Raw genomic sequence first — 13640 nt, 5'->3', positions numbered from 1 at the left:
TATTATTATTTATACAATGTTCTGCCTGCATGTACACCTGCAGGCCAGAAGAGGGCATCAGATCCCAGCATAGTTGGTTGTGAGCCACCACGTGGTTATTGGGAATTGAACTCAGGACCTCTAGGAAGAGCAGTTAGTGCCCTTAACCTCTGAGCCATCTCTACAGCCCCCTTTTTTAAAGATTTATTTCTTTATTATGTATACAACATCCTGCCACCATGTGTGCCTGCCCACCAGAAGAGGGCATCAGATCTCATTACAGGTAGTTGTGAGCCAACATGTGATTGCTGGGAATTGAACTCAGGGCCTCTGAAAGAGCAGCCAGTGCTCTTAACCTCTGAGCCATCTCTCCAGCCTGTAATTTCATATTTAATGAGTACAATAATCTAGGTTTTAAAGGCAATGTGCTTTGATTTCTCCTTAAGGTTGTACCATAACCTGGAATTGATGACAAGATCTCAACTGAGGACACTGGGAATCTGACTGGAAATTTGAACAAGCACTTTGCCCTCAATGGAAGAGGTGGGGTGTCTGTGCTGTTATATATGAGTCCGGCCTTCAGATGGCTGGTGAAGCATCTCTCTGTGAGTGAACACCCCTCCGTCCATATAACACAGGCTAAGCCAGCAGGCTTTAGCACTCATAGATGCCTCTCCTGCATTCCAGATGTTCTGGCAGCTGGCACAGGGTGTTCTGAAAAAAAATGAACCAAACTCCCAGAGAACTTAAATTTTAGGTTTCTTTCAGTTCTTTTTTAACCTTCTGTGGAAGGAGTGTTTGCCTGCATGTGTGTATACGTGTACCATGTGTGTTCAGGTACCTGAGGAGACCAGAGGAAGGTATTAGGTTCCCTGGAACTACAGTTGCAGATGGTTGTGAATTGGTGCCGGAAACTGAATCCAGTCTTCTGCCAGAGCAACAAATGTCCTTATCTGTTCAGTTGTCTTTCCAGACTCCAAAGACAAGTGTTTTTGTTTTTTTTTAATAATTATTACATTGTATTTTTTTAAACTAGGAATTAAATTGTGTACATATAACCTTATGAGTCATTTCACCAGGAATACACATCAGGCCACATCTAACAATGAATGCCAATTTATTTTTTTTTATTTTAATTTGATGGGTATGGGCATTTTTGTCTGCACGTCTGCTTGTATGAATTGTTTGTATGCCTTGGGCCTACAGAGGTCAGAAGAGGGAGCTAGGTCTTCTGGAACTGGCTCTACAGAAAGTTGTTAGCCACTATGTTGGTACTTGTAACTGAACCTGGTTACTCTGCAAAGAGCAGCCAGTGCACTTAACGGATGAACCATCTCTCCTGCCCCAAATCCCAGATATTACGTCTCAAACCTGGAACAAACAGCTAAAGGAGGCGCCCATTTCACACAGCGGAGAGGATCTGGCCACCAGGTTCTCCATCACTCCAGTCCTCCTTAGAGTATGGCTGCATACATTGCTCCTACCCTGAACTCACCAGCCCAAGGCCTGGCCCCCCCTTCCTTCAGTGACCCTTGACTATATAATCCAACCATTTTGGTTACCTGGCCCATTTTTCTACCCTTTTCTCTCCTAGCTCTCCTTTCCCTAAACCCTGCCCCTAACATGGCCCAGCTCAGGGACATGTTCACTCTGGACTCTTCCAGGTGTGTCTGTTTCTGGCTATGCTCTCTCTAACATCTGCAATAAACATCTTCCCCCACACCTAGAAGCAGGCATGTTCCTTTTTATTTCTTTTTTTTTTTTTAATTTTTTCATCAATTTCTTGACATATTTGTATTTGGGGTAAATAGAAGACACAATGAGCTTGTAAATCCTTAAGGAAACTGTTTCTTTGGGTGTTGAGCAAGAAATATTAAATGAAAAAAATCAGTGTGGATCTACGTATTGGATATAATCACTAGAAAATAGGCAGGAGAGCAGCTGTCAGTAGAAACAAAAGACAAAGATGTCCCCTTGCCTTCTGCTCCAGGCTAGTCCAAACATCCTTCTTAATCTTCCACATCATGTACCCAATTGACATTGGTTTTTTATTTTTTATTTTCTGTCTTGTCACTAACTGAGCATACAGTTATACATTTTGTCATAATGCTTTTGATTAAAAGCATTTGAACAGCAATATGTAATACACACACACACACACACACACACACACATACATATATATATATATATATTACATAGACACACTGGTAAGTGCTGCTGAGGGGTTCTTATAGGTGCATGCACAGGTGACCCATAAATATCTGAATCACCATAAAGTCCCACCCTGTCATGGACGGTATAACTTCATGAGTGTTGCGTCATGAAGTCCCTGAGTTTAAATATATATATATATATATATATATAATAGTTGTATAGAAATATACAGCGTCTTCATTACTATATGGAATTGTTTCTTTGTAGCCTCTTAATGCACAATAAGCTTCATGATGTCTGAAATAAAGTACAAGAGGTGATCAGCTATACAACAGATCTCAGAAATATGGGAACAGCTTCATTTAAGTATCTCTCCCTTTCCTGGAAGCCTTAGTTAGTTACTCACTCCCACCAGAATTCCTGTTCCCTTTCAAACTAAGTTCATAGGGGTCAAGGTTGGGATTGGGGCAACTGCCGCGAAGGGATGGAAACTACATTTCCCGAGATGCAATACGCGAAACGTTAGGGGGCGGAGTTGAGCCAGTGAAAATTCGGCATTTAAATTTTTTTAATTATTATTATTATTACTTGGGTTTGTGTGTGTGCGTGTATATATACGCGCGCGTGGTTCGTGCCTAAAGCTGGACTTCTGGCGGGTCCTCTTGGCGTTTCTGTGGTTTGTTTACCTAGCTGGTAGCTCAAGGGGAGGCAAGCGTTTGGGATGGCGGAGTGGGGAGAGCGGTTCTCGGGTACTGAGGCCTGGCCCTGCGACTCTGCCTATGCGACCCTCGCCGGACATAGTAAAGAGACCTCTGAGACCTGGTCCATGCTCCCTCAGCTGAGTCCAGAGGCTGTGGCCAAGCACAGGAACCAAGCACAGGTAAGTGCTGCATCCTGCGGGTCTCACTGGAGCCTGGGGAGAGGCCCTATCTTGACCCTGCAGCTCGTAGCTTGTGTCCCTAGCAGGAGGTGCTTGTGGGTGGGGGCAGGGAGCCCCCATTTATAACATCTGTGTGCTGGGGTTTGTGAGCACAGCGCGGCAGAGGGATGACTGGTGCCAAGGTCTGGAAGGGATGGCTGGGCAGAGAAAATAGGGAGTCCTGGGTGGAGTCCTGGGGTTCAAGTTGTGAGGCCGATTTGTACCTAAAGGGATTTGAATTTAACTATCCAGACACCGGGGCCAGTGAGAATTGTGAACAGAGATCATGTTTGGAAATAGAATTCCAGAATCTCCTGAAGTTACTCAGAAGAAGAACAAACAGGAAAAGAGATGCTAGGCAGGAGAGAGAGAGAGAGACAGAGAGAGAGAGAGAGAGAGAGAGAGAGAGAGAGACAGAGAGAAAAGAAGAAGAAGAAGAAGAAGAAGAAAAGAAAGAAGAAGAAAAGAAGAAGAAGAAGAAGAAGAAGAAGAAGAAGAAGAAGAAGAAGAAGAAGAAGAAGAAGAAGAAGAAGAGAAGCAGCATGCTAGCCACAGGTGTGACAGCTCTCAGTGATGTTCAGCACTGAGGACCAAGGTGCACCAAAGGTGGGCAGGGTCACCACTGAGTAACTGGAACCTGTGAAAACTGCCTATGGTTGCCAGATTCTCACGGTCTCCTTTTTTTTTTTTCAGATTCCCTTGACTTCAGAACCATTGATGGGGCCTGACCCGGTAAGTGGAACCTGCCATTATCCTCATCTTACCTATGTAAGTGTTTAGGTTAGTGGTCACCCTGGTCTATTATCTGAGTAGCCCTGGGCCTTGCAATCTTGGACAGGTTAGGTACGCAGAACAGAGTTTAGGGTGTAGGAATTGTTGACAAGCATAAATGGAGGTGTAGAAGGTTGTTTCTCCCTCATGTGTCAGTATGTGTCTGAGCCTGAAAGGGAGATTGAATTACTTCAGGCATGTGCAGTCACCTTTCTCCTTGCAATAAGCATCAGGTACAAGAGTCGGACCCAAAGTATTTCTGAAAACCAGAATGTATATTTTATAATGTGGAAATGACAGTGGGAAATTAGGATATGGAGGAGGCAGGCAACCATACTCCTCAAGCCTCCTTGTGGCTGGCCGCTGCATGGGAAACTGACCGGAATAAGGGAGATGGCGTTGTGGAGACATGAACGAGTGATTCTGAGTCCCAGGTAGGGGACTGAGGACAGACCAAAGTGCAACTTGATGACCCAGTGAGCTTTCTTGAGGTGACTAACAGGGACATGGGTGAGGAGTTACTTACAGGAGTGGAAATGACTCAGAGGTAGCTGTGTCAACCAAAGCCCACCCCAGTATGGGTTGATGACTCATGAAACACACTGGAACCCTGGAAGACACTGCACAGCTTACAGGCAGCACGGCAGGTTTTAGTGTCTTTTCCAGGCGACGCAGAGTGTTTGATCTCTTCAGCAATCTTTACTGTTTATGTTGGGCTGAAGGGGGCCTGGTAGCCCAAGCTAGCTTTGAACTTGTGGCAGTCTCCTGCCTCAGTCTCCGGAGTGCTGGAACTACGGGCATGAGTCAAAACACCAGTGACTCAAAGTTTTATTGCTCTGAGGAGACACCGTGATCCTTGCAACTCAATTAAAGGAAGGCATATTATTTGGGCTGGCTTACAGTTTCAGAGGGCCAGTCTATCATCATAGCAGGCAGACATGGTACTGGAGGAGCCAAAAGTTCTACCTTTTGATCCTCAGGCAGCAGAAGGGGACTGTGCCACTGCGTATAGCTTGACCATCATAGACCCTAAAACCCATCCCCATAGTGACACATTCCTCCAACAAGGTCACACGAACACCAACAAGGCCATATCTCCTAATAGTGCCACTCCCTAAGGGCCAAGTGTTGAATCATATGCGCCTATGGGGGCCATGACCTATTCAAACCACCAGAGTGGGTAAGGTTGAACCAAGGAACAGCATCAAGTATGATGCCATTATAACAGGGTTGGAGCTGCTTTGCAGTGGGGCCTCTGAGAGGTTTGAGCGGAGGGTTGTTGGATCCTGTTTCAGTTCCCCAAGGGCTCTTTGAATCCCGTTGCTGAGTAACCAGTGAGTGGACCAAGGAGCTGCTCTCAGTGGGTAGCTCTGGTTGTCTGTGAACAAGGATGGAGAGGTGTGTGGGACAAAGAGTCTATGCACTCGGAGTGGAAATGTAAACCGATGATCTCAAGACCCTCACGCCGAGGATACAGTAATGCAGGTTGCAAATTCCCGTTTGGTTGTATATGGGATGAAGGATGTGCAGGACTGCAGGCCAATCCTATGGAAGTAAAGCATGCGGCTCTATACATCAGGGCCAGCGCGAGGTGAAGCTTATTGTCTTCTACTTATTGGTCCTGTACATGAGTCTTCAGTGATCACTGAGACTGAGGGAGACTGGGAGTAAATGGTACCCAGGTCTGATAGTTCCTTATGGAAAGATACGATTGGATGGAGACGCGCATTACCTTGTGATGACTCTTGACGTCTTCAGAAGGAAATGGAAGACAGCCCCCCTGACACTGCCTCCACCACCACCACCACCATCACACAGGCTGTGTGATCTTTGAGGTGGTGGCTGTGGGAATGCAAGCATACAAGAAAAAAAAAGAATATGATTCAGAGTGCTTGTGTGTGTGGGCCTGGAGAGGTGGCTTAGTGGGCAAAGTTCTTGGGTTTTAGGTTGTGAGGACCTGAGTTCAGAGTTCCAGCACCCATATAAAGCAGAGATCACATTTAACACTGGGACTGAGGGCGGAGAGCTGAGACAAGCAGATCTCTGGAGTTCACTGGCTAGCCAATTCGGTTGAACTTGTGAGTTGCAGGTTCACTGCAAAGGTAGTGAGCAATATAACATGACACCTGACATTGACTCCTCACCTCCACATATGATTGTATACTTGTGTGCATATGTGTATGCATGCAGGAGCACACACACATGCACACACAGACCTATGTGTAGAGGTAGCATGAACTAATTGCCCCAGGAGCAGTAAGGAACCATAGGATAAAGAAGTGATCCTATGTTCCTTGGGTCTAGCGGATTTGTAGGGTCCTCACGATATTGTCTGACAAGACAAAATTCAAGTTAGGCTATTTTTTTTTTCTCCCTAACCAGTATCTGTGACAGCCACAGCATTGACAAGAGGGGTAGTGGCCTTCAACCCAGGCGTAGAGGTTAGATTTTATCTCTCTGGTTATCCCTATGTATCTGTGGAAGGGCACAATATCGCTGGGCATCAGTGGTCTTGGGTAGAGTGTCTCTCCTCTGATATGAGGTGGAAAATCTAGTAAGCAAGAGCAACAGGATGTACTTGGAGTTCTGGAAAAGAAATTCATCACTTGCTAAATTGTTTCCACTGTGATAGGATGTGACCTTTGAGGATGTGGCCATTTGCTTCTCCCAGGAAGAGTGGGTGCTCCTTGATAAGGCCCAGAGGCTCCTGTACTGCAGTGTGATGCTGGAGAATTTTGCACTCTTGGCATCTTTGGGTAAGGTCCTTGCACGGCTCCCAGTGTCCCGAGTGGTTTCTACCTTTTCTTTTTACCAGAGAGTGATTGCTGTCTAAGGAGTCTCAGTATCAGGGTGACTGTCCACATCTGTGGCGCCCTAGCCATGGTTTCTGCCTAATATCCTGTAGCTGCCATTTCCTTCCTTCCTTCCTTCCTTCCTTTTTTCTCTCTACATAGTTCTGGATGTTAGAACTCACTATGTAGATGAGTCTGGCCTTGAATGCACAGGGTTCTGCCTGCCTCTGCCTCCCAAATGCTGGAATTAAAAGCATGCACCAGGTTTAGTTGTCACTGCTTTATGATTGCCTTTGTGAGGAATTGTCAGTACTATCATGTTTATTTTTTTTAAATGAATCCCGGGCTATTCTTGAAGGACCTTTAGGTGCTTTATTTCCTATATTCTAGTTTATATTGAGTCACTATGAGTTTGTGCTGGTCACTCCTATGCTTTTTTTTTTCTCCTTTTCTTTCTTTAATATTTGCATTTTTCATGTCCCATGCAGTTGGGGCTGCAGGGAAGGTCTTCATTGCCTCACAGAGTTGACATGGCTAGATTATCTTAGAGCTAGATCTGTCTCAGTGATAGGCTCTCAGGGAAGGGCATGTTCACATCATATCAGGAGGTAGCAGAGCCTTCACCCGCCCCCTCCAGTGCCCCCAGTGCTTTAGTAGAGGAGTTATCCATATTTCATTTTTACCCTTACTTCTCCGTGCTTACTTAGTACTTTGTCAACTTGTGATTTCATCTGTGACTTCTGGCTCTTGGCCACCTAGATGCTCTCTGTTTAAGTCTCAGTTTTGACACACCAGGTGCTGTGAGGCGCTTACATAGTTTTAATCAGCCCTGGATCACTAGCTACTTGGTTTTACCTTGGGGCTTTTGCTCACTGTAGACACTTCCCCCAGTAGAAAAGGCTGTTTGGCTGAGGAATTTCTTGAAGTCCCTGATTGTCCTCTTTTGTCCCTCATCCTTGTGTCTTTTGTTTGGTATAATCTACCTCATTCTGTTTTTGAAAGCAGCTCCCTCAGCTTGTCTGCAGCGGTTTACATAGTTTCTTCTTCTTTTCTGACAAGGCCTTAGCTATGTAGCACAGGCTAACATCAACTTTTTTTTCTTTTAGATCTGTGCTAGTTTTCCTAGCTTTTTTTTATTATTATTATTATTATTATTATTATTATTATTATTATTATTATTATTTTATTAATTTGTTCAGATTACATCTCAATTGTTATCCTTTCACTTGTATCCTCCAGTTCCTCCCTCCCTCTTTCACCCTATTTCTCTCCTCTAGGTTTGTGACAGAAGGGGACATCCTCTCCACCATGTGGTCACAGCCTATCATGTCTCATCCTTTCTCTGAGTGCCACCAGGCCTCCCCACCAAGGAGAAGTGGTCAAATAAGGGGCGCCAGAGTTCACGTCAGAGCCTTCAATCTCTTGCCCTAGGTTCCCAATATAGAGTATAAGTGTAATCTAAGTCAAACCGTGTTGTTGCTTTTTGTGTCTAACTTACCTTTGTGATGGTGGGCTTTATCCTTCTCCACTGATGCCGGCATCATTTTGTTAGCATCTCAACATGTATTCCTCTGATTTCAGGTTCCCGTCCAAGAGTGGGGGGTGAAGAGGTAACCTCTGAGCGTGATGTGCCTGCAGAAGGCGTAATGTATAAGACAAGTCCACCTACCCAGGAGACTCATCTCTTTGAGATACCTGTCCCAACTTTGAAAGATGCGTCGCATCAGGCTGAGTTCCTGAACACACACCCCGTGCGGACATTGGGCAGAAGAGGTGTGAAAAGCTCCGGTTTGAGTGTAGACGTTCCCCAGCGCCACAGGAGTGACAGCGGAGAAAGGGCCAGCGAAGGCGATACTGACAGGGATTCATTCCTGTCAGGCTGCGGGGCTCATGCGTTGACAAAGCCATCCCTCTGTGGGAAGGATGGGCAGAACGCCCTCGCCTCCACGGGCTGTCTTCTTCAGCAACAGGCCACGTGTAGTAGCGAACAGCCTCACGGTAGCGGCGGGTGCGGGGAAGCACTTTGGAGTGGAGAAAAACATAAGTACGGTGAATGCCAAAAGGGTTCAAGCCGCAAAGACACCCTTGCTCAGTGTCAGAATGCCTCCCCTGAACAAAGGCCTTATGAGTGTGGCAAGTACGAGAAAGCCTTTTCATGCAAGGACAAACTTACTCAGCACCAGGACAGTCACATGGGACAAAGGACATATGAGCATAGTGAGCATGAAAAAGCCTTTAGCAAAAAATGCCACTTTACTGCACACAATAGAATCCATCCTCAAGAAAAGCCCTATCAATGTACTGAGTGTGGAAAAGCCTTTATCTATAAATCTGAGCTAGTTTACCATCAGAGGCAGCACACTGGTAGAGTCCATTATGAGTGTAAGGAATGCAGAAAATCCTTCTCCTACAAATCCAACCTCACTGAACACCAGAGAATCCACACTGGGGAAAGGCCTTATCAGTGCGATCAGTGTGGAAAATCCTTCAGACAAAACTCCAGCCTCTTTAGACACCACAGAATTCATACCGGGGAAAGGCCTTACGCGTGCTGTGAGTGCGGGAAATCCTTTCGACAAATCTTCAATCTCCTAAGACACAGAAGAGTCCACACTGGAGAAATGCCTCACCAGTGCAGGGATTGTGGGAAAGCCTTTAGCTGCAAAGCCGAGCTCCTTCAACACGAGCGAATTCACAGCGGGGAAAGGCCTTATGCGTGTAGCGACTGCGGCAAACTCTTTAGGCAGTTCTCCAACCTCGTTCGACACAGGCGAGTCCATACTGGCGACAGGCCTTATAAATGCAGTGACTGTGAGAAATCCTTTAGTCGCAAATTTATCCTCCTCCAACACCAAAGAGTCCACTCTGGGGAAAGGCCTTATCAATGTGGGGAATGCGGCACATCCTTCACCCGGAAATCTGACCTCATCCAACACCAGAGAATTCATACTGGCACAAGACCTTATGAGTGTGAGGAATGCGGGAAATCGTTTAGGCAATGCTCGAGCCTCATTCAGCACCGCAGAGTTCATACTGGAGAGAAGCCTTATGAGTGTGTCGAGTGTGGCAAAGCCTTTAGCCAGAGTGCCAGCCTGATTCAACATCAGCGCCTGCACACTGGGGAAAGGCCTTATGAATGTAGCGAGTGCGGGAAGTCCTTTAGCCAAAGTTCCAGCCTCAGTCAACACCAGAGAAGCCACAGTGGAGAAAAGCCTTACGAATGCACTGACTGTGGCAAGCCCTTCACCCACAAATCTGACCTGATTCAGCACCGAAGGGTTCACACCGGAGAGAGGCCTTACGGGTGCAGGGACTGTGAGAAATCCTTCCGCCGTAGAGCCAATCTCGTTCGCCACCAGAGAGTTCACACCTAAGAAGTTTTTTTTTTTTTTCCATCACGTAAGAAACATGCTGTTTGGGGAGTCGGTGTAGTAACACCGGAGGAGACTCGCAGCTCTTCTGTGAACTCAGAAATAATTCAATATGGGCTTTCGAAGTGGAGGTTATTTCAGATACGTGAGAAGCTTTGAGGAGACTCACTCCAGTTTCTAGCATGCCCAGGGGCCGTCTTGATTTGTGTCATCATTGGCCTTGTCTGGGCTAGAAACCGTGTCATTGACATCGCGAACATGAGTACCCCCTGCTGAGTGCTCAGAGATGCAAACCTGTGTGCTCTGCTCAAGTCTTCGCCTTGGCACTCCTTTCCTTTTAGGCCAGGAATATTATTTGGAAGGTGTAGTCCGAGTGGTTCTTTCTTTTCCACTCTGCTAAGAAAGGTTACTTTGTTCAGGGAAAGGTTTGTTCTCATCCTGTGTCCCGTGGTCATATTTCCAAGCTCTAGTTCACCAGCTGCGCATTTCCTCTGATTTCCCTTTTGGAACAATAGTGTCTTCGTGCACACTTTAAGCTTGACAGGTCTGTTCGTTCCGGTGTGACGTATTAACTGGCCTATGACGTCAGCACGAGGGGATGGACCAGTCTCAGCGATGTGCTCACCTACTGTGTGTCAGAAGGTGTGACACAGTCCGGGAAACAGCTGTGTGGACTCCTTGTCTAAGTTTCATGGCTGCCTCTGCCCTCAGGGGGAAGACGGTTTGGGTTTCCTATTCCTGACTTACTTACTGAAGGTGCTGTGATTTCTGTCGGGTAAGAAGTCCCGGGGAGGAGGGCAGTTGTGACAATCCTAGTTACTTCTGTACTCCGTGAGCAAGTACATTCCCTTTGCCACGGGGACATCACATAATTCCTAGTATTGTTGAGGGTAATGTTTCCACAGGCCTTCCGTTGGATCCATTTGCTGTAATGCTTGGAATGGTGTGTAGGCCGGCAGTTTGTGATTGGGACAGGAACTGAGTAAGTGGATACCAGGATAACCTTGCATTTCCTTCCTACGCATATGTGTGGGTTGGCGACCATGTGACATAGCACTTAGGTGGAGGTCAGAGGGCAGCGTTTGGAGTTGATTCTGTTCTACCCTGTGGGTTCCATAGGTTGAGTTCAGGTCTTCAGGCTGTTGGCAATCACTTTTACAGGCTGAGCAATCGATCTCTCTGACCCTGGAACATGCTTCTCTCAGAAGTTCACCCATAGATGCTTCAGTGACTTTGTACTAGTAAACAAATTCTCAAGATCTTTATAGCTATTTCCTGTGGCTGGTTTGTTGGTTTTGTTTTGTCGGAGAAAATAAGTGAGGTGTTTTTGTGGATTCCTGTATTCCCTCTGTTCTGCCATGGGCCAGAGCTATAGAGACAGGAAAACAAGAAACGAGGAGAGAAGATGAGTCTCTGGGGTGGGCTATACTTCTGCCCTACTTGTGATTCGAAAGGTAGTAACTTCTTACTTAGCAAGTCTGGCTGCCGGAGGAGTGAGGCTGCCACCTCTCAGGTCCTGACAAGAAAGATGGTGAAATCCATATCAGGTTGTCGAAAACAATTGAAAATAGTAGGGCATCTACATATATTGCTTTGGGCTCCTTATGGCTTCATCTATATAGCATTTGTATGATTAATACTTAACAAAGTACACGCATGCCATGGCACCGTGGCATGTGCTTGCAGTTCCAGTTTTTAGGAAGGCTGAGGGAAGAGGAGCCCATGAGCCCAGGAGTTTGTGGCTTTCCAAAACAGAACCCCGATTTGGTAAAGTCTTGAAATGATTACAGGTTTGAAAATGAATTTACCTCTAGACTTAGACCTCCTAACTCTCCTGGGAAACAGTGATTTTGTTTTTAATTTAAGCTTGATTTGTACATGTATGGGTATTTTTCCTGCATGTATGTCACACATGTCTGGTGGCCTGTGGAAGCCAGAAGAGGACGTAGTTGTGGGCCACCACGTGGGTACTGCGAAATGAAGCCAGGTCCTCTGGAGGAATGTCTAGTGCTCTTAACTGCTGAGCTGTCTCTTCGGGCCCTGCTTTCTCTTAAGTTACAGATTAGTTTACATCATCTAGAATGTTAAATTATCGTCGTCATGACATGTATGCTCACGTATGTGTACATGTGTTGTACAATTACTTCAAGATTCAACAATGATGCTTATGTGAAAAGTTGTTATTGCTGAGTAGTAGTTAGTATTTATCAACCACTGTTTGTTTATCCATTAATTTATTTAGAAAAGTTCTTTATAGATTTTTCATATTACAAATAAAGCTGCTGTGACCATGTCAGTTTTTATATGGCTATGCGTTGTAATCATCTTGTGTTAAATCAAACTGTAACACAAGAGTTCTAGATGAATATTAAAAAAAAAAAAAAAAACAGTTTAGGAAATGCCAAGTGTGATGTGTTTGCTCCTTATTGCATTCTCACCAGCAGTATGTGAAAGTGGCTGCTCTTTTCCATCTTGATATATTCACCATGTGCTTAGTCCTTTAAGACTTTACCCTACTTACTGAGTGTATTGTGACATTTCACTATGTATTTCATTGTATTTCCTGAAGTATTCTGAAATAAAACACCTTTTTTTCATGTGTTTAATTGCTGTTTTTACATCAGTAATAAATGACTGTTCACACATTTTTTCTTATTTTCTTTCAGTGAAATAATAATAATAATAATAATAACATTAAACCCCTTCCCAGATCTAGCCAATGGTCAGAATATTCTCCACAGTTGAGTGGAGAGTGTGATACGACTTTCTCACATACTCTGGTGCCTCACATTTGACCATGTCCCCTGGAGGGGGAGACCTGGTGGCACTCAGAGGAAGGACAGCAAGTAGCCAAGAAGAGACTTGATACCCTATGAGAATATATAGGGGGACGTAATCCCCCTCAGGAACAGTCATAGGGGAGGGGAATAATGGGAAAATGGGGGGGGAGGAATGGGAGGATACAAGGGATGGGATAAACATTGAGATGTAACAAGAATAAATTAATAAAAAAAAAAAATAATAATAATAATAATAACAATAATAATAATAATATGCCTTCCTGCTTCACGAGTGCGGCATTGAAGACTTGTGATGCCATGCGAGGCCCAAATTTATTTTAACAGATGGGACAGAGTATAATTACAAAGATATATAGAATTTTGATCACACTTGAGTGTTATGAATAGTATTTTGTCATGCATAACAACTGCTTTTGAGTACTGAAAGAAGCAAAATTTTCTGAAGGTTTTTGTCATGTGTATGATGACATGCACATATAGACCATGCATTTGTAAGTTTAACGTGTATTTTAAACACGTCACCTATCGGTTTCTTAAGTTTAAGTATTCAGTAATATGTTAAGCCCAGGTTTTGTATCCGTTGGCAATGTACTTGTGTCAATTCTGTTGAGGTCAGTTATCAACTGCTGATATGTCACTGTGCATGGGGTCTGGGGGAGTACGTAGTGATGATTTTGTATATGTTCTGTTTCCAGGATACTGACTGAATAGCTTCAAATGACCCCAAGAACACAGGTAATAATCAAACACAGTGATTAGGATCAGTAGAGCTTAAATATTTGTTTTTAAGACAATTGTGATATAATTTACTAGGCCTGATGCATTTTAAAACCCTATTTGATGTGTTTAT

The 13640-nt window shown here is 44.8% G+C and overlaps 1 protein-coding gene across 1 annotated transcript; it reads left to right on the top strand.

Annotated features, from left to right (window-relative positions):
* The first annotated feature begins 2857 nt into the window (after nucleotides 1-2857).
* Nucleotides 2858-10003, top strand: Znf551 (zinc finger protein 551). Its single transcript, XM_051162436.1, has 4 exons — nucleotides 2858-3016; nucleotides 3749-3787; nucleotides 6459-6582; nucleotides 8200-10003. Exons 1-4 carry the CDS (start codon nucleotides 2858-2860, stop codon nucleotides 9990-9992), a joined length of 2115 nt encoding a protein of 704 aa, XP_051018393.1. The 3' UTR covers nucleotides 9993-10003.
* Nucleotides 10004-13640: the final 3637 nt, after the last annotated feature.

The sequence above is a fragment of the Acomys russatus genome, chromosome 19 (genome assembly GCF_903995435.1).
Source record: "Acomys russatus chromosome 19, mAcoRus1.1, whole genome shotgun sequence".
In the NCBI taxonomy this organism is placed as follows: Eukaryota; Metazoa; Chordata; class Mammalia; order Rodentia; family Muridae; genus Acomys; species Acomys russatus.
Note: the sequence above shows the minus strand (reverse complement) of the source record. Positions and strands in the feature narration are given on the sequence as shown.

What these genes read in the sequence shown, in the direction of transcription:
- Znf551 (XM_051162436.1), top strand. Translation starts at nt 2,858, where the DNA reads ATGGCGGAGTGGGGAGAGCGGTTCTCGGGTACTGAGGCCTGGCCCTGC. An exon ending in AGCACAGGAACCAAGCACAG is followed by an intron (nt 3,017 to 3,748) that starts GTAAGTGCTGCA and finishes TTTTTTTTTCAG; the next exon opens with ATTCCCTTGACTTCAGAACC. An exon ending in CATTGATGGGGCCTGACCCG is followed by an intron (nt 3,788 to 6,458) that starts GTAAGTGGAACC and finishes CCACTGTGATAG; the next exon opens with GATGTGACCTTTGAGGATGT.